The sequence below is a fragment of the Megascapheus bottae genome, chromosome 3 (assembly GCF_031878675.1).
Source record: "Megascapheus bottae isolate mThoBot1 chromosome 3, mThoBot2.hap1, whole genome shotgun sequence".
Classification (NCBI taxonomy): domain Eukaryota; kingdom Metazoa; phylum Chordata; class Mammalia; order Rodentia; family Geomyidae; genus Megascapheus; species Megascapheus bottae.
Genome location: NC_143511.1, coordinates 59,396,423 through 59,415,777, shown reverse-complemented (window position 1 = coordinate 59,415,777; position 19,355 = coordinate 59,396,423). Strand labels below are relative to the sequence as shown.

General features: G+C 44.4%; 1 protein-coding gene and 1 pseudogene across 10 annotated transcripts in view; one reads left to right on the top strand and one right to left on the bottom strand.

Moving 5' to 3' along the window:
- Positions 1 to 3,540: 3,540 nt before the first annotated feature.
- Phf24 (PHD finger protein 24) overlaps positions 3,541 to 19,355 on the bottom strand; it is a 169,286-nt gene continuing 153,471 nt past the window's right edge. For 5 of the 10 annotated variants that reach the window (XM_090330161.1, XM_090330162.1, XM_090330163.1 and 2 more), the window contains 8 exons: positions 9,459 to 9,510; positions 9,129 to 9,347; positions 8,209 to 8,394; positions 5,667 to 5,745; positions 5,229 to 5,434; positions 4,727 to 4,884; positions 4,374 to 4,466; positions 3,541 to 4,136 (listed from right to left, as the gene is read on the bottom strand). In XM_090330161.1, coding sequence (XP_090186287.1) covers positions 4,040 to 4,136; positions 4,374 to 4,466; positions 4,727 to 4,884; positions 5,229 to 5,434; positions 5,667 to 5,745; positions 8,209 to 8,394; positions 9,129 to 9,347; positions 9,459 to 9,506 — 1,086 coding nt within the window. In that variant the 5' untranslated portion in view covers positions 9,507 to 9,510 and the 3' untranslated portion in view covers positions 3,541 to 4,039. Of the gene's footprint in view, positions 4,137 to 4,373; positions 4,467 to 4,726; positions 4,885 to 5,228; positions 5,435 to 5,666; positions 5,746 to 8,208; positions 8,395 to 9,128; positions 9,511 to 19,355 lie in introns of all 10 variants that reach the window. The other 5 variants (XM_090330155.1, XM_090330157.1, XM_090330160.1 and 2 more) reach the window with 1 other exon arrangement.
- On the top strand, positions 13,215 to 13,759 carry LOC150065579 (homeobox expressed in ES cells 1 pseudogene; annotated as a pseudogene).

Below are 19,355 nucleotides of genomic sequence, written 5' to 3'. Positions count from 1 at the left end.
GAAATTCTGGCATGAATGTTGTTCTGCCTTCCAGTGCCAAGTACAGAACTGTCATGCAAGACATATGACATTTCAACCAACAATGGATTGAATTTGGTGATGGTTCCATCATAGCTGCATTAGTTTTGTGTAACTTATGCTATGTTTTAACTATGAAAAAATTGCCTAATGATACAGTTCTCAGACTGTAGCCTAGGTTAGGTAGTGCATGACTATCTTATCTGCCTCTACCTGCTGGCCTAAGGGGGATGTGCTCGGAGGAAATTAGAGCTTGCTACCAGTTCTGTACTGCCTATGTTATTCTTGGCTCTGGAGTGGTCATGGCTGACCTTGGCCTTTCTAGATGGCTTCTGCTGAACCTCTTAATTTTAGGGCTTCTTGGCACCAGTCCTGCTTAGCTGTGATGTCTACAACAGCTGAAGTTGTGCTTTGAGCAAAGAGGCATGGGCGCAACCTGGGGCTCGCTCCCCAGTACAAGCACCCTGTTTCCAGGCAGTTTGAGTCTGTGCTTTCTCTATTGGTAACAGAAGTAGGGGGGAACCCCAAGCCTTGGACACTTAACCTAGGCCATGATGAACTCCTATAAGGATCACCACGCCAGTTAAGCAGGTGTCTGCCTTGCCAGCCCATTGCTTGGGCTGAGGGTAGAAGGAGGCAATGTTTACATGGCTTCTGCTCCAGCTCTCCTCAAAGCTAAGGGCACTTGAGAGCTGGATCAATACTTGGGAGTGGGAACCTGGGGTACCATGGGGATTACTATTCAGATGTTCTTCTGAGGAAGGCTGACCTCAGGAGAGGAAGCCAAGGAGCAGACCTGGAGTGGTAATGTGGCCACAGCAGCTCCCTTAGCGACACTGTCCCTGCTCGGTCACAGCATGCAGATGCCACGTTATTTAATCTGCACATGAGAAGAAGATGGGTGGGAGACACAGGCTTAGGGTAAGAAGTCTTGAGAAGAGTCTGCGTGTAACTCAAATCTCCACTGCTTGGAGGTCGAGGTGAATGGTGCTTGGGAAAGCACCGATCTCAGTTTTCAGCAGAAAGAGGACAAGACCAAAGTATTTTCTAATGCTCTTATTGGAACCAGTGACTAATTTTTGTACTTGGCGGAATTTCAGACAGTCGCAGTGATGGAGAAGCTACAAAAGGGATGGGCCTGACTCGGCTGACGAAAGTGTATACTGCACAGGGGCTCCAGGGCTAGGACACTGCAAAGGGAAATTCTAGGAGAGGCATGATGGTGGGATTTCTCAACTCTGGGGAGCAATTGGTTCTCCTTTTGGCAAAAAGCTTGCTGTTTAAAGAGCCTGGCTGTATCTCTGTGCCCTTCTGCTTCCCAGCACTGTTGTGCAGTGGGAACTCCATTCTTTGCGGACGGCAGTATCCCCTGAGCCCTCTGCAGCAGTCCAGAAGCTTACTGCCTGGGAAGGAAGACAGGTGACGCCAAATAGCCTTGCTCCCATTATGGAAGGACTCCAGGGCCTGCTCTGCAGGTGTTGGGACACAGCCAGCCTGATCTGGCCCACAGGATCCCACCCCTCACCTGCAGAGAACTAGAAGCCACAGTTCCTGAGCAACAGACATCACCTTGATCTATAAAGAAGCAAGGAGCAAGAAGGATTTTAGTCCCCATGACAGAGGTAAAGGAAGAAAAAAAGGAACTGTTAAGCTCTCAAAGTCCAGACCTTGTCTGTAACTCAAAAATGTCTTGTCTGTGGCATCCGGGAGCCCACAGCCACTTTGTAGAGGGAGCCTCATCAGGGCGATGAGAAGAACCCAGGTATTTAATGTGCTTTAGTCTTCTTAGTGCACAACCCACAACATGGCTGCTTCTGATGCGGTCTTTAAATCTAGGAGTTATAAGCTTTCTTTTCTTTTCTCTTTTCTTTCTCTTCTTTCATTTTTAAACTAGATTCAATAATCCCTCTTCCTCTAAACATGCACATGCAGACAGACAGACAGACAGACAGACACACATCATACACACAGAGATCAATCTCAATCCTGGGAGCATGGCTGAGAAGTATTTAAAAAAAAAAACTGTAGCCAGGCACTGGAGACTCATGCCTACAATTCTAGCTACTTAGAAGGCTGAGATTTAAAGATCATGGTTCAAAACCAACCTGGGCAGGAAAGCCCAATTATCCACTGATTAACTACCAAGGAATCAGAAGTAGAGCTGTGGTTCAAGTGGCAGATTCCTACTCTTGAGCAAATTTTGCTCAGGAACAGTACCCAGGCCCTGAGTTTAAGCCCCAGAACTGGCACAAAACAAAACAATGAAAAAACACCAACCAAAACAAAAACCCCTATGATTTAGAAATGTTCATAGCCTTTCATATTTGTCTCTTCTGTGTCACTGCAGTCCTAAATATACCATCTCTAGCAGCTTATCACCTTCCTTTTAGGTCAGGCTGTTCCCAAAGAAGACTATATAGGGCTCTTACCCGCTGCTTTCCTCTTAGGATCTCATCATTGAATGGTTTGCTCTTTGTAAGTACTCAGTTAGTGCAGGTATCTTGAGCAATGGAGATATGCTAGCTTTTGCATGGCTGGCTCAATCCCCTCTTTAATGTCTCAATAGTCAGATCTGGCTGGGTCTAAGCCATTTTGTTGGAAACAGAATTTTAGAATGCAGCCTCTAGTGTCAGGGTGGCCCTATGCTATGCACTGACTTGAGAACTGGAGGAGTGCTGAGGCTTGCAGGTCAAGGTTGGTGTACTTGTGGCATCCTCAGCTTGACCCCAAAGCCCTGCCATGCCAAGCCAGCATGGAGGGGAAGGACATGTAGTGAGCAGCAAGGAAGGAACAGCGACTGAGACCACATCCCAGTAACAGGGAGAAGGGGACCTTTCTCTTTCGGTGAGGCTTTCCTGGGACTTCCACGTGACACCGTTGAGACGTGAATCCTCTTCTTCAGCTCTGAAGTTGTCTCCCATCCGCATTGTCAGGATGACGAAAGGTGTCTCTGCTTCAGGCTTCTGCAGAGCTGCTCTCTCTTGGGCTGTGGAAGAGGCTGGCTCTCTTTTTCCACACACCTTTCTGGGTCTACAGTTGAGATGAGCTGGAGGCATGAAAAAGCAGGATTCCTGTCCTCCCTTCTTGTAATGTAGACCTTACCTTCACTGGCCTCTGTGGTGGCTGACTTTGATGAAGTATCAAATACAGAGGGCTGTAACTCCTGCCACTGTATCTTTCACCCATGAACTACCACCTGAAAAACAGGGGCCAAGAAGGCTCACCTTTGTTTTTGATTCTTCTGCTAAGGACCTTTGGACTTAAGATGACTGAGCTAAGAGGCGGGTCTCTGGGTGAGGCTGCCTCTCTCTTTTCCATTTAGGGTTCTACAAGCTAGTTGTCTTTTCTGCTGTGAGGAGTTAGAATTTAAATATGTTAAACTGCAGTGATGAGGTTCCAACTCTTTCCCCACCACAATGTATCAGAGGAGCATTCATTTACTACCAACAATAGCTCACCACAGAGAGGTTTTCAATGTGGGCAGCATTGAAATGTGTCTGCATTTCCAGAAAGGAACATGAGTCGGGTACACTCCTTTATTAAGAAGCACTTGGCCTGTATCTAGCATATCTGAAATTGCAACTGGCCAATACAAGGAGTGAGTAGAGAACCGCATGGTCTATACCAGAAGCTTCATGAAGGGACTTTGGTCCTTTTTTTTCAACTTAAAAAGAACCAGGCTTTTGAAGTCACAGGCAGCTAGGCATGTATGCAGACACGTGTGCGCGCACACACAAAGGTGGGTGGTGGCAGGTTTAGCCTGTGATGTGAGGGTAAGGGAGTGTGGTAGTCTAGAGCAGATGCTGCCACAGATCTTAGGGCTTCTCCCTGTGGCAATGCACTTACTGCCTCTGTGGTGAGGGGAATGGTGGTTTCAATGCCATAAAACTTAATGATAAATTAAGATTCTGGCAGTGCCCCGTCCCCATGAGTCTCAGTGCCAGAAGTTGGTGGAGGAAAGAAAGAAAGGAAAGAAGGGAGAAGATGCCACCATCCTCAAACCAAGCCTCTCTGCTCCATGCTATCCTGGGGGTTTCAGGTGAATGGCTGCGCTGTTGGGGCGAGCAGCTAAGATGTAGATGACATTCTCTCTCAGGAAGGTGGGCCAGTCCACGGTCCTGTGGGAGTAGAGAAGACGTTTGTGAGGCGGGGTGCAGAGCAGAAGACATGGACATCAGGGAAGTGTAGGCTCATGCCTGACTCATAGTTGACTGTGTTACCAAGCCAGTGGGGCAGCTGCTTGGCTCTGTGGAGCCCAGATTTTGGAGTTGCAGAGGAGGATTCCATCTCTTAATTATCTGTGTATGTTAGGGCGACAGGAAAGACAGCCCGTTAGGTAAGGAGGTTCCACTCACCTGGACTCCTGCTGTGCGGGCCGCGTGACCTTGTCCTGATTCTTGCTGCTGCTGGCTGGGCTGCCATCCGCTATGGGGCCCACATGGCTGATGCTGCTGGGCACAGGGCATGGTTAGGAGTGGGGCCCTGAAAGGCTTTAGCCCTTCCTAAATTTTAGTGAACCTGTGGCTCTGGACATGTCTGAACAACGGGGAATTCAGAGCCTCGCCCTGGCCAGCAGGAATAGTTCCACTGCCGGATGCACTGGAAGACTCTCCCAGCTGTTTGCGGAGACATTTTTCCCACTCAGGACTGCTAGCATGGAAACAGGAGGAGGAAGGCTGGGTGGGGAAGGGAGTGGTAAGGAGCAGACCTGACAGTGCAAGGAGCCTGTGCGAGGTGTTTGCAGAACCAAGAGTGCTGGGCGCGGCGGCACTCTGCCTCACTGACGGTATTCCCGCGGCTCTGTGCCAGGAATGTGGCACGGGCTCGTTCCCGCTCCTTGACTGTCAGGAGTCTCAACAAAGAATTCTGGGGAAGAAGAGACTAGTTAAGATCTTGAAGGTGAAAGTATCTGGTGAACTGTCAAGCGTTAGAGATTCTGTCTTCCATCGCCCACTGCTGCCTCCCTCGGAAGTTCCCAGAACTCTGGTGGTAGTGCTAACATTTTCAAGAAAGTCCAGTGCAAGCCAATCTTCCTTGGGCAGTTTCCCCAGCCTGGGCACTGCTCATCTGTCACTAGATAGAACTTAATCCCAATTCCTAATACTTGCTCTAGTTCATACATTTCCCAGGACTCCACCCACCTGCCCACCATGCTTCCCAGGCCTCTGTCACCCAGTAACCCGTGGACACTCCCCCCAGCTGCCCCTCACCTGGGGACGCAATTGCTGAAGAAGCAGGAGGGATTCATGACACAAGAAGTCGGGCCACTCTATGTGGCCTCGATGCTCAGGGTCCAGTGCTGCAAACTGGCGGGCTGCCTGCTCCTCTTGCTCATCACTCAGGACTCTGTTACTGTCCCCCCGCTTTGCTGCTTGGTGGCGGAAGCGCAGAAAGTCCTCCAGTGTCAGGGAGCAATCTGTGGAAAGCACCATTGCTGGCCATGCTAACCCTTCCTCAGCTCTGGGCAACTGTACCTCTCCAGGGCATTCCCCGTGCATTCCACAGACATTATCTCTCGCCATATAGCCAATGTAGCTTCGACTTATTTATCCTCTACTTCCCAAGTCCCAGAATCCACCTTTCAGTACATCCTGAAAAGATGAGGAAATCTGGTCCCTTTCCCTTCTAGCAGCACTGGCCGGCCTTACCAGGGATGACTTTACACCGTTGAAAGGTCTCTGTGAGGCTGTACATTTCCTCCTCAGTAAGCAGCAAGTTGAGATTGTCCTTTTTAAAAAAAAAAGGGAGAGAGAGTCGAGTCAGTGGTCACACAGGCCAGCAGGAAAGAGAAGCCAAGGGTCAACAGGGATGGAAATTTCAACAGAAAGGCAACTCAAGGTTACTAGATCCCAGCCTCCTACCCACTGGCAAGGAGACTGAGGCCCACAAAAGAGAAAGGACTTCTTCACTATTTCTAACTTTGGGGCAGATCTTCCCCAGAATACACATATTCTGACAACTGCTGTTTCTCTAGCCCAAGGATTTCTTGCAAGCACCGCAGGGAACTGCTGCAGGGAACAGGAAACCGCTGCGGAGGTAAGGAGTAAACCTCCGCCAGCTAGGGCAGTTTCATCTTCATTCATTTTATGTACCTGGCTTCCATCTCAGGCACTAAAAGAGTATTTTATTTAAAATATGAATTCTAAGCTGGGTGCGGCTGGTAGTTCATGTCTATAAACCTAGCTACCAGGGAGATTGAGATCTGAAGCCAGCATAGGTACACAGGATTCACCAAGCAAGAAGCCAGTAGTGGAGGTAAAGCTTTAGTGGTAGAGCTCAAGCCCTAGAGAAGCAAAATCTAAGCAAAAGCATGAAGTCCTGAGTTCAAGCTTCTAGTACTGGCACAAAACAAACTAGAAAAAGAAAGAAGAAGCAGTAGCAGTGGCCTGGTAGTGAAAGGAAGGAAAGATAAAGGATGAATGTGGAAGAAGCCTTTGTGAAAAGCCTAGTGGACTGGTGAGAAAGATGTAGGATCTTAGCAGGAAGCCCAGAGGAAACAGTATATTTCTGGAGGACAGGAAGGAGACGCCTGTAACCCAGTCCCACAATGGTAGCATGCTGAAGAGCAGAGTTCCTATGAGAGAAAAATTGGCATCCCAGGACAGTGGCCTATTGATATTAGAAAAGGTCATCTGTGGAGCAGGATTTGCTGTGCTGTACTTTAGGAGGAAATATTTAAGTGGCTGAAAATAATTGTTCTAGATTTCATTTTTTACAAACAAGCCATAGAGAAACATTTAGAAAGTAGCAAATTTCTATTTTCTTATGGCAGAAGGATGAAGAGGGAGGCCATCAAATGCTCTTTACACTGAAATCAGAGAGTGCCATGCAGGACAACAGATCAAAAAGAAAAGGCCTAACTTTCCTTCCGTTATGATAAGAAATGAATATGAATCTGGCTTTCAATGAAACCTTAGATTCTGTCCTGTTAAAAGTTGGAAGATGAGGGCAGGGAGTGTGGCATAATGGTAGAGTGATGGCCTTGCATGTCCCAAGGCCTCCATTCGAAGCCTAGCTACCATATAAATAGAAAAAGCTGGAAGTGCCACAGGGCGCCAGTGGCAGTATGCTGACCATGAGCACAATGTATCCAAGGACAACATAGAGTCCCTGAGTTCAAGCCCCAGGACTGGCAAAAGAAAAAAAATGTTGGAAGGTGCTGGACTTAGTGGCTCACGCCTGTAATGCTAGCTACTCAGGAGGCTGAGACCTGAGGATTGAGGTTCAAAGCCAGCCCTGGCACCAAAGACCAAGAGACTCCAATTAACTACCAGAAAACTGGAAGTGGTGCTGAGGCCCAAAGAAGTAGGGTGGTAGCCTTAAGCTGAAGAACTCAGGAACAGTGCCCAGGCCCAGAGTCCAAAACCCATGACTGACCAAAAAAAAAAAAGTTGAAAAGTTCTGAATCAAAGCTTTACTATTTAACATACAGATCACTTTGGGAAGCCAGGTGCTAGTGGATCACACCTATAATCCTAGCTATTCAGGAGGCTGAGATCTGAGGATCAAGGTTCAAAGCTAGCCCATGCAAGAAAACCCAATAAAACTCTTATCTCCAATTAATCACCATTTTCTTGAAAGTAGAGCTCTGGATCAAAATGCTAGAGTACTAGCCTTGAGCAGGAAAGCCCAGGGGCTGCACCTGAAATGAACAGCAAATGCTTCTAATGAGTCAGACAATAAGTCAAGTGGGGATTCCAGGATAAAGCAGTTTTACTGTGATGGAATCTGTTCCCATTGGAAGCAGTTGGTTAGGATTTCAGGCTTTTCTCAGCTAAGTACAGTGAATGACAACTACAGAAAGCACTGCTCTGAGCAGAATTATTTTGAGCAAATAGGCCCCATCCTATCCAATCTACCCCCTCCCTTCATGGTTCTCAACTGGGGATGATTTTTCTATCTCCACAACTCATGTAGGAATGCCTGGAGATATTTTTTTGAGTGTGTGCTACTGGCCTCTATCTAGTGTTACAAGAACCAGAAATGCTACAAAACATCATATATAATACACCTTTGTCCCTACAACAAAGATCCATCAAAACCTAAAGTCAATAGAACTGAGCTGAGAAACCCATCTCAGTTTGTGGGCCCTATAACACATTAGAGCAGGTGTTATGAGACTGGGCCACCAAGAGAAGTGACAAGTCCCCTGTGGCACAGTAGCCCACTGTCCATGAAGTCCAAGCTCACACAGTGGTGGCAGCTCCAGCCTGTTTCGGTGTGGGCCATCTCGGTCACCTCTGCCGCACTGTCTCCTTGGATGTAGCCCATGCGGCGCAAGCAGCCATCATGGAAAACTCTGGTGCAGACTCTGCACGGGAAGAGGCTCTCAGCTGTCCAGACCTCACAGATATCACACATTTCATCATTGACGACCTGGTGAAAGATGGCAGAAGTGAACAGGGATGGAAAAGTCAAGCAACCTATGGCCAGTTAACAGACTTGCATGGAACTGAACCTCCCTGAACTAGCCTAGAGGAACAGTTCCAAGAGAAATAAGATGACAGAGTTTCCTCCATACTGGACACAACCAGATGGCTCTTCCAGCTGCTCAGGTCTCTGGAGTGCATCTCAGTACATTCAGCATCTCCAGTGTCTTTGCACCAATAGAAACCCGTAGTCATTGCAGCCTGCCTAAATTCTCTCTTAAATTTCCAACTGCCTCAGCTGTCTGTCACTGAACACCCATGGAGGGGAAGGTTGGCAGAAGACCTACCATGTTACACATTCGTAACTACCCACCAGCCCCAGGACTTTCATGATAACTAATCCAACCTAACCAATATTACTATTCTGATGGAAACTTTTCTCTTTTTTTTGCAGTGCTTGTGGATGCAAGGTAAGCATGATACCTTGGGGCCACATCCCTTACCGCTCTTTTGGAAAAACCCTGATGATTATTGGGATACCATTGTATATAGGCATACATGTATAGAAATGGTACAATAAACACCCTCCCCATGTATGCAAAATTAAAGATTGTTCCGCATTCAACTCCATCTTTCCAGTTTTGAATTTCACTTCAACCAAAATCACCTCTCCTGGTCCTCCTGTTCCTTGGTCCTTAGAAAGGCTAAGAGTGTGAGATTTTTCTCTCACGGAACACTCACAGGCTCTCTGGGCTCCAAGAAGATGTCTGCAGGCTTGTCATCATCCAGCTTCCGGGTGGGGCGGATAAAGGCGGGAGGTGTGAATCGACTGGTCCTGTCAAACTCTTCTGGCTCTACTCCACGCCCATCTCTGAGCCGCTCCCAGGCCGCACGCTTGACACCACTCTCTTCCTGGACCACTGGGGTGCCTGCCTCTGCTTCTTTCTCCTCCTGCACCTCCTGGACAGAGCCTTCCATTGTGCCACGCTGGGACCCTGATAACTCACCAGAGCGCCGAATGGAAGGCCTGTCCCGCAGCCCATCCTTGAAGGCAGACACAGCCAGGCTCACCTTTTGTACCTGCTCCACTGTCTGCCGCTTGGACATCAACACGCCCATGGCTCTGTGGACAAAAAGAAGAGGGCACAGACTTAGCCACTGGCCCAGCATGTGGGCCTGTCAGTTTCAATCATTCACCAAAAAGGCAAGTACTATTAATGGGAAAGAAGGAAGAAAAGGAAGGGAGGGAGGAATGGAAGGAGAGTATAACAGTGCAAAGCCCTCTATATATGTGAAATGCTCTCTGTTTTCCTTCTTATCCTTAGACAATTTGGCCCAGGACTCTAAGCAATCTGTTATTTTGAAATAAGTGAAGACTTCAGACCAAGTTTCTCATCTCCACGAGAGGACATAAAACTCAAAGCAAGCCTACAGCTTTTAGACCTCTGACTAAAGGAAAGCATCTTCATTAAGTACAGGGTATAGCCAATTAGGGATAATTCTCCTATCATACCTGCTTTTTTTTTTTGCCAGTCCTGGGACTTGAACTCAGGGCCTGGGCCCTGTCCCTGAGCTTCTTTTGCTCAAGACTAGCACTCTACCACTTAGCCACAGCACCATGTCCAGCTTTTTCTGTGGATACGGTACCAAGGTATCGAAACCAGGGCTTCATGCATAATAGGCCATACTCCCAGCCTCTTTCTTTCTTTCGTGCCAGCCCTAGGGTTTGAAGTCAGAGTTTTGGTGCTGTCCCTGAACTTTTTTTTCCCAAGGCTAGTGCTTTACCACTTGAGCCACAGCTCGACTTCTAGCTTTTTGGTGGTTAATTGGAGATAAGCGTCTTATTGACGTTCTTGTCTGGGCTGGATCTGAATCCCATCCTCAGATCTCAGCCTCCTGAGTAGCCAGGATTATAGGCATGAGCCTCTGGCACCTGGAACCATAGACGTTTTCTAAGACTTTACTAATGTCACTACATTTTCAGCTTTGATTTTTTTCTGATTATAATTGTTTACATGTTAAAAGGGAATGTTACTCTAGTCCTCTCAATTTGTGAGCTAGTGAATGCTTATTCTAAGCAGAGCAGAGTCCATTTACCTTTGCTTGATTCATCCCAATCAAGGCTTACCCAACACTGTTATATGCAAGGCATTAATCACTACTCATAGGAAACAAAACACAGGAGAACAGTTGTCTCTTGGGTTGGGAGCATAGCCTAGAGGTAAAGGGCTCATGTAGTATGCACGGAGCCCTGGGTTCAATTCGTCAGTTCCATATACAGAGAAAAAACTGGAAGTGGCACTGTGGCTCAAGTTGCAGAGCATTAGCCTTGAGCAGAAAGTGTCCAAGGACAGTGCCCAGGCCTTGAGTTCAAGCCCCAGGACCAGATGGGCGTGGGGGGGTTGGGGGGACCGGGGGAGAGAACAGTTGTTTCACAACTCAAGCTGTTGAAATTTGGAATTCAAAGAAGTCAAACAAAGCTGGGTGAGGTGACTCATGCCTGTAATCCTAGCTACTCAGGAGGCTGAGATCTGAGGATCGAGGTTCAAAGCCAGCCTGGGCACAAAAGTCCGTGAGGCTCTTATCTCCAATTAACCACCAGAAAACTGGAAGTGGTACTGTAGTTCAAGGGATAGGGCAGTAGCCTTGAGCTGAAGAGCTCAGAAACAATGACCAAGCCCAGAGTTCAACTCAAACAAAATGCTTGGAGAACCTAGAGGCAGGGGAGACTTTATTATTAGGGGTCACAGGGATACTGAGGAAGTTAACTTCAGTTTGTTTTGAGAAAAAGGTGACAGAGGAGAAATAGAGACAGAGGTGACTATAATACCCAATACAAATAAAATGGCAACAGGAATGATTTGTTACCATGGAATTAGATTTAAGGAATTTTAGGAATAAAATGATAGTTAATTTAGACAACAAAAGGACAAAAGGAGAGAGGGCAGTTTTAAATTGACTAGAAGAAAAATATCACCAGTTTCAGAGACTGGGACATAAATACTGAAAGACAATTGGATTTTGTACATGTTGAACTAGGGATATCTCTGGGACATTCAAATGCCATTTTATTTTTTGCTTCAAATTATTCAGTGGGTTCCTTACAGCCCTTAAGGTAAAGTTTCCCAAATTTATTTATTTCCCAAATTTATTTTCTACTGTGACTTATAAGGCTCTGCAAAGTCTGATTTTCCTTCTTTTGTCTGTGTCCCAACATATTTAGTCTTGTTTCAGTCTTTACTTACAATGCTCCCTCTATTTTGTGGATTTTTTTTTTTTTTTTTTGCCAGTCCTGGGCTTTAGCTCAAGGCCTGAGCACTGTCATTGGACTTTCTCAGGGCTAGAGCTCTACCACTTGAGCCTCAGCACCACTTCCGGCTTTTTTTTTTTTTTAAATGTATGTGGTACCAAGGAATCAAACCCAGGTCTTTGTGCATGATAGGCAAGCACTCTACCACGAGGCCAAACTCCTGGCCTATTTTGTGGATTTTTGATCTTTCCTTTTTCCATTAGTGCCTGTTCATTTGTCATACTTGGGGAAGTCACTACAGACTCCAGTCCAGGCTAGAATCAATAGCACACTCTTCTGCTCTCCAGCACTTACCTGAATTATCACATATTTTAAGGATGATTTTCTAGTCAATACCAGCTTCCCCCATTTTATTTTTTTACCCTGCATAGCATCTATTTCCACTGCTTTTTGAGGTGTCTGGAATAGGACGATACTTAACAATCATTTTACAATTAACTGTTTGTGGAGATTATGTTTTAAAAATAAAATCTTAAGTAAGGGTCACATTGTCCAAAAAGAAATGTACTCTTTACCTAATTTACCCCTCTGTATATCACCTTTATAATAACAATTACAAAAACTTTAAATGTTATATCCAATGACCATAACATGTCCTTTCCAGAATCACTGTTAATAAGCACCACAGTAGTACAAATTTCTACCCTGCCACCAATTGAAACCCACATTCTTTTCTTTATAAACTTACCTAATAAGACATACTTCTATTTGTAAATTTTACCATCCTGCCCCTTCCTGCCCACAGTCCCACTTCCTGTTTTTCTAGTGGTTAACTGGAGATAAGAGTCTCTCATTCTAAATGTATTTTACCAATTTCCAATAAAATTGCTTCACATTAAAAAAAAAAAGAGTCTCTCATTCTATAGTGCCCTGGCGGGCTTTGAACTGTGATCCTCAGATCTCAGCCTCCTGAGTAGCTAGGATTACAGGCATGAGCTACCATGCCTGGCAAAAATCCTTTTTTCTCATTGTATTATAAACAAATATTGGACAACATAATAATTATGGTATGAAGGGGCCAGGAGTTTGGCCTAGTGGTAGAGTGCTTGCCTAGCATGCATGAAGATCCAGTTTCGATTCCTTGGTACCACATACATAGAAAAAAAGCCAGAAGTGGTGCTGTGGCTCAGGTGGTAGAGCTTTAGCCTTGAGAAAACCCAAGGATACTGCTCAGGCCCTGAGCCCAAGCCCAAGACTGGCAAAAAAATAGTTATGGTGTGAAGACTAAATAATATAAAAGGTATTATTACTGATATAAAATGTTTAAAATATGTAATCATATTAATGAAGTTACAAAAGTGCTGTTAGGATCTAATTTTTTGGAAGGAGATATAAGGTATATACATGGAACACACACATACACACACACACACACACACACACACACACACACACACAAATAAGGTAAAATCCCAGACAGCTCTGTAACACACACACACACACACACACACACACACACACATGGAACCAACCTACCAGAAAGGGTAGAGCTGTGGCTGTGTACAGCCCACCAGAGAATGTATCCTAGCCTTCAGGAAGGTGCTCAGCTTGGGGAAAGCAAAACTTCTCCCTGTTCATTTTCTATCGAGAGCATCTTAGGATTGGATCAGAAGAAAGACTGTGTCCCAACCATGAAACCCTACAGACCGTGGACAGACACCTGGAGCTCCTCAGAGAAAGATGCTAGCGTCTGTCTACATGTTCCAAGTTTTCCCAGTGGGATCACATTTCCTTGTCTTGTGGATCACCCAGCTTTGAACTATGAAAATTACATCTCAACCTCAGAAAGACTATTATTGAAAAAAAAATTGAGTTGGTGTAGAGGCAGAAGACCAAGAACTGCGTTTACCCAAAACCAGGTTGAAGTATTGGAAAATGTCTTTGAGTAAACTGCTATCCTGGCATTGATATAAGGGAAGACTTAGCTCAAAAATTGAATTTAGAGGAAGACAGAATCTAGATTTGGTTCCAAAATCGGTGTGCAAAGCTGAAAGGAATCCATAGAGAATCACAGTTTATAATGGCAAAAAAATTTTCAACTCAAGTCTCCTGGAATAGATAGAAAACCAAACTGGTATAATTATCTTCCAGTTGCAGAACCTGAAGAATCATGGAACTATCAATTGTTAATAATGTGACATTTCCTGCATTTAATCTGAATATTGTCATTTTTTTCTGAAAATATAATTATGATTGTATTATATATTGGGCACTTTTCAGTTCCAATAAAGACTTTTCCTATATATTTTAATAAACATTTTCAGAAAAGTCAAAAAAATAAGGTATATACATGCTTTTAATTTGTTATTCTACATTTTCTAATTTCTCTATATTGCACTTTATGTACATATATGCTTACAAATATTATATATATATATTGCAACTGGTTACTGTTTTTAGATTGGAACCAGCTGTTTTGTTATCTGTTAAACTCTGGAGAAAAAAAATTTTTTTGGTCTTGCGGCTTGAACTCTGGGCGGGTACTTCACTGAGCTCTTCAAGGCTATCGCTCAACCACTTGAGCCACAGCCCACTTCCAGTTTTATGGTAGTTAATTGGAGATAGAGTCTCATAGACTTTTGTGCCTGGGCTGGCTTTGAACCGTGATCCTCAGATCTCAGCCTCCTAAGTAGGTAGGATTACAGGCATGAGCCACAAGCAGCCAGCTTGGAGAATATATTGTTAAGTATTTAGAATGCTCATGTTCTTTTTTTTTTGTGTGTGTGTGTGTGCCAGGCACAGGGTTCTAACTTGGGGCCTGGACACTGTCTCTGATCTTCTTTCGCTCAAAGCTAGCACTCTACCACTTGAGCCACAGTGCCATTTCCCACCTTATCTGTGTATGTGGTACCCAGGGCTTTGTGCATGCTAGGCAAGCACTATACCAATAGGCTACACTCTCGACCCCTCATGTTCTTTTTATAAATAAGTGCACATGGTCTAGTCAGGGTGTCTATACAGGGTAGGGGGGAGGGAATGGATATGGTATGGTTATTTTTGATGAGGCCTTTTTTTTTTTTGTCAACTATGGGGCTTGAACTCTGGTTCTGAAAACTCTCCCTGAGCTCTTCAGCTCAAGGCTAGTGCTCTTACCATTTGAGCCATAGCACCACTTTTGGCATTTTCTTTGTATGTGTGTTACTGAGGAATCAAGCCTAGGGCTTTGTGTATGCTAAGCAAGCACTCTATCCTGGACCATGCTCCCGGCCCCATGCTGAGGTTTTTGACTGGAGAGTTCTTGAACAGGTTGGGCTGATAGTCCCCAGACAGTGCCTAGATGCTTCATGGACAATGGTTGTGTTCAGTGGTTGGCAGGCAAGTCCTTAAAATATACTATGAGGGAGAACCTAAGACTGACGTTTAGACTTTCAATGCATATTTTCATTTTGAGCAATTACATTTTCCAGAACCATTTTCTTCAGACACTTTATATGACATGTTTTTCATTTTGGGGGGAATTCATGGTGGTAGAGTGGGTGGGTATAAATTCAGGGCTTGGTGCTTCTTAGGCAAGCATTCTACCACTTGAACCATGTCACCAGTCCTTTTTGCTTTAGGTTTATTTTATTTATTTATTTATTTATTTTTGCCAGTCCTGGGCTTGAGCTCAGGGCCTGAGCACTGTCCTTGGACTTTCTCAAGGCTAGAGCTCTACCACTTGAGCCTCAGCACCACTTCTGGCTTTTTGCTATGTATGTGGTACCGAGGAATCAAACCCGGGTCTTCGTGCATGCCAGGCAAGCACTTTAACCACTAGGCCAAACTCCCAGCCTAGGTTTATTTTTTTTGCCAGTTGTGGGGCTTGAACTCAGGGCCTGAGCACTGTCCTTGGACTTTTCTCAAGGTTAAAGTTCTACCACTTGAGCCACAGCACCACTTCCAGCTTTTTTCTATGTATGTGGTACTGAGGAATTGAACCCGGGGCCTTCATGCATGCTAGGCAAGCACTCTACCACTAGGCCAAACTCCCAGCCCCAGCTTGCTTTACGGTTTTTTTTTTTTTTGCCAGTCCTGAGGCTTGAACTGTGGGCCTGGATGTTGTCCCTGAGCAATTCAGCTAAAAGCTAGCTAGCACTCTACCACTTTGAGCCACAGCATCACTTCTGGTTTTCTGGTGGTTAATTGGAGATAACAGTGTCACAGACTTTCCTTATCAGGCTGACTTGGAACTGCAGTCCCCAGATCTCAGCCTCTTGAGTAGCTAGGATTACAGGTATGAACTATTGGTACCTGGCTTAGTTTGTATTGTCTGTTTTTACATGCTATCTTCTATTTTTACTGAGTCACCCTTAGACTGCAATCTTCCAACCTCAAAAATAGCTATGATTCCCCCTTCCCTGTTTCATATAAATAAATAAATAAACGTATATACAATCTGACTGGGAGGGGGTGGGGGAAGGAAATGTTGACAAAAACATGAGAAGGGGTATCAATGTATGAGAAGTAATGCACCTACTACCTGATGAATGTAACTGTAACCCCTCTATACGTTATCCAATACCCCTCTATACATTATACAATAAAATTTAAAAAAATAGGATTACAGGCATGAGCCACTACAAATGACTGTTTTTCAATTTCACTTTACTGTGACCTAGAGTAAGAAAATATTTGACATGATGATTCTGTATACTGAACTCAAAATTCTATAGAATCATCCTACTGTTACCACATATGATGCTCCCAATTTTCTATCTTGCTTCATTCAGATATTCTCACAGTAATTCTCTAAAATGACTGTGAATAGATTTAAAGCTGCAATTTGAAAAATCCAGTCTTAGATTATTTATATATATATATATATTTTCCAGTCCTGGGGTGTGAACTCAGGGCCTAAGCACTGTCCTTGGGCTTTCTCAAGGCTAGAGCTTTACCATTTGAGTCACAGCACCACTTCCAGCTTTTTCTATATATGTGGTTTTGAGGAATCAAACCTGGGTCTTGGTGCATGCTAGGCAAGCACTCTACCACTATAAATAGGCCAACTCCCGGCCTATTTATAATTTTTTATTTAAAAACTTTATTTTTTCTTTTGATTTAGAGAACTCTGCCCTTGACTGATACTATGCAGGATGAATTATTTTCCCAAACTTGTCTTAAAAGTCTATGTGTTTAAAGCCAAGCAACAGTGGTTCACATCTATAATTTTAGCTATTCATGAGGCTGAAACCTGGAGGAACTTGATTTATTTTGTTTTGTTTTTGCCAGTCCTGGGGATTTAACTCAGGGTCTAGGCTCTGTCCTTGGAGTTTTCTCAAGGCTAGAACTCTACCACTTGAGCCACAGCACCACTTCCATCCTTTTTCTATGTATGTAGCACTGAGGAATTGAACCTGAGTCTTTGTGCATGCTAGGCAAGCACTGTACCACTACTTTCAGCCTTTTCTATGTATGTGGTACCGAAAAACCGAACCTGTGTCTTTGTGAATGCTAGGCAAGCACTCTACCAGTAGGCCAAATTCCTTGCCCTGGAGGAACGTAATTTGAAGTCAGACTAGACAGAGAAGTCTGAGATTCCCTCTCCAATAAACCAGCAAAATGCCAGACTGGAGGTGTGGCTGAAGTGGTAGAGTACAAGAAAGTCAAATGAAAGTGGAACACCCCCCCCACACACACACACAAAAGTTTAACAGAGATATATTACTACTAGCATGAACTTAAGACCTGCTTTTTGAGGAGTTATAAGGAAGAGCTGACTGGCTATTGCTAGCTCTGACAAGAGAGGGGTCATAAGCCAAGGAATGTTGATAATTCTAGAGGCTGGAAAAGGGAAATAAATAGATCCACCCCTGAAGCTTTTAGAAACCTAAGTGGCTTTGCTGATACTTTGAATTTGAGGTGGATTATGAAACCCTAAGAGTTATAAGATAATAAGTTTGTATTAAAAGAAAGCAAGCTGGGTGCCAGTGGTTCTCACCTGTAATCCTAGCTACTCAGGAGGCTGAGATCTGAGGACTGCAGTTTAAATCCACCCCAGGCAGGAAAGTCCATGAGACTCTTATTTCCAATTAACCACCAGAAAATTGGTGCTGGGGCTAAAAGTGGTAGAGCACTAGCCTTGAGCAAAGGGAGCTCAGGGACCACACCCAGGCCAGAGTTCAAGCCCCATGACTGACAAAAAAGAAAAAAGAAAGGATTCAAAAGGAAACAAGGGAGAGGAGAAAGAAAAAAGAAGAAAGGGAGAAGGGAAGAAATGATGGAAAATGTAGTCAGGGTAAGAAGCTGATCCTCTTTAACCTGTGGAGCACACCGTGATGAAAAGGTAGAAATAATCTCGATAGGAAGTTACTGTACAACTTACAGAACACTCAAACCATAAAAAGAAATTAATTGATTTAATTTTTAAGCGTAAAGACCAGGGCAAGGATTCTCAAACAGTGAATTGGCTGACTCCTCAGGCAGGTGGTAGGGTGGGTCTATATCAGAAACTAGAAAAGTGGGTTGAAACAGCACATCAATTACCTTTGTATATGAAAAGAAATAGTGTGTGTAACCGGCACACAACAACATAACTTGAAACTATCCCCTTGGTTTCTAAGGATACTCAAGGACTAGCCCTCCGAATAACTGGGGGCAGACTTCTCTCAAGACATTGTATCAGGGCTGGGAGTTTGGTCTGGTGGTAAAGTGCCTGTCTAGCATGAATGAAGAGCTGGGTTTGATTCCTTGGTACCATATACATGAAAAAAAACCAAAAATGGTGCTGTGGTTCAAGTGGTATATAGCTCTAGCCTTGAGAAATCCCAAAGACAATGCTCAGGCCCTGAGTTCAAGCCCAGGGACTGGCAAAAGAAAATTAGAAAGAAAGACGTTATATCAGAAATTTTAGAGAAGTCATTAAAATTTTATGGTTATCAGAAAGAAGCAGAAAAAATGCTCAGAATTTATTTGAAAATATCGGAATTAAACATAATAAATTCATCTTTTCAAGAATGATTCACTAAAACAAAGAAATAGGGCTGGGAGTTTGGCCTAGTGGTAGAGTGCTTGCCTAGCATGCACGAAGACCCGGGTTCGATTCCTTGGTACCACATACATGGCAAAAAGCCGGAAGTGGTGCTGAGGCTCAAGTGGTAGAGTGCTAGCCTTGAGAAAGTCCAAGGACAGTGCTCAGGCCCTGAGCCCAAGCCCAGGACTGGCAAAAAAAAAAAACAAAAAAAAAACAACCAAAGAAATAGTATGTATTTGGACCTTACTAGCCATTTCAAATGACGTAATGCGAGTTATTGAACATGAGTTCAGCCACTTAGGACAGTTACTCTATAAGTGAACTCACTCATTAATAGTGTATCAGTAAATGAACCACAGAAACCTCCCAACACATGATAGTCCTGCTTCAACCCCTTACTTACGGTTAGGATACCATTATTCTCTTTAAAGGAGACTAGGAATTGCCATTAACCTAGATGAATTGTTAATGAAGTCGATGCAATAGTTTGCAGAGTTTATCCTAAAAAGTACATTCACTGGCGAAAAAATTAAGCCAATATAAAAAGATATACATTTTTTGCCAGTCCTGAGCTTTGAACTCGGGGCCTGAGCACTGTCCATGGGCTTTCTCAAGGCTAGAGCTCTACCACTTGAGCCACAGCACCATTTCCAGCTTTTTCTACATATGTGGTAGCAAGGGATCAAACCCAGGTCTTTGTGCATGCTAG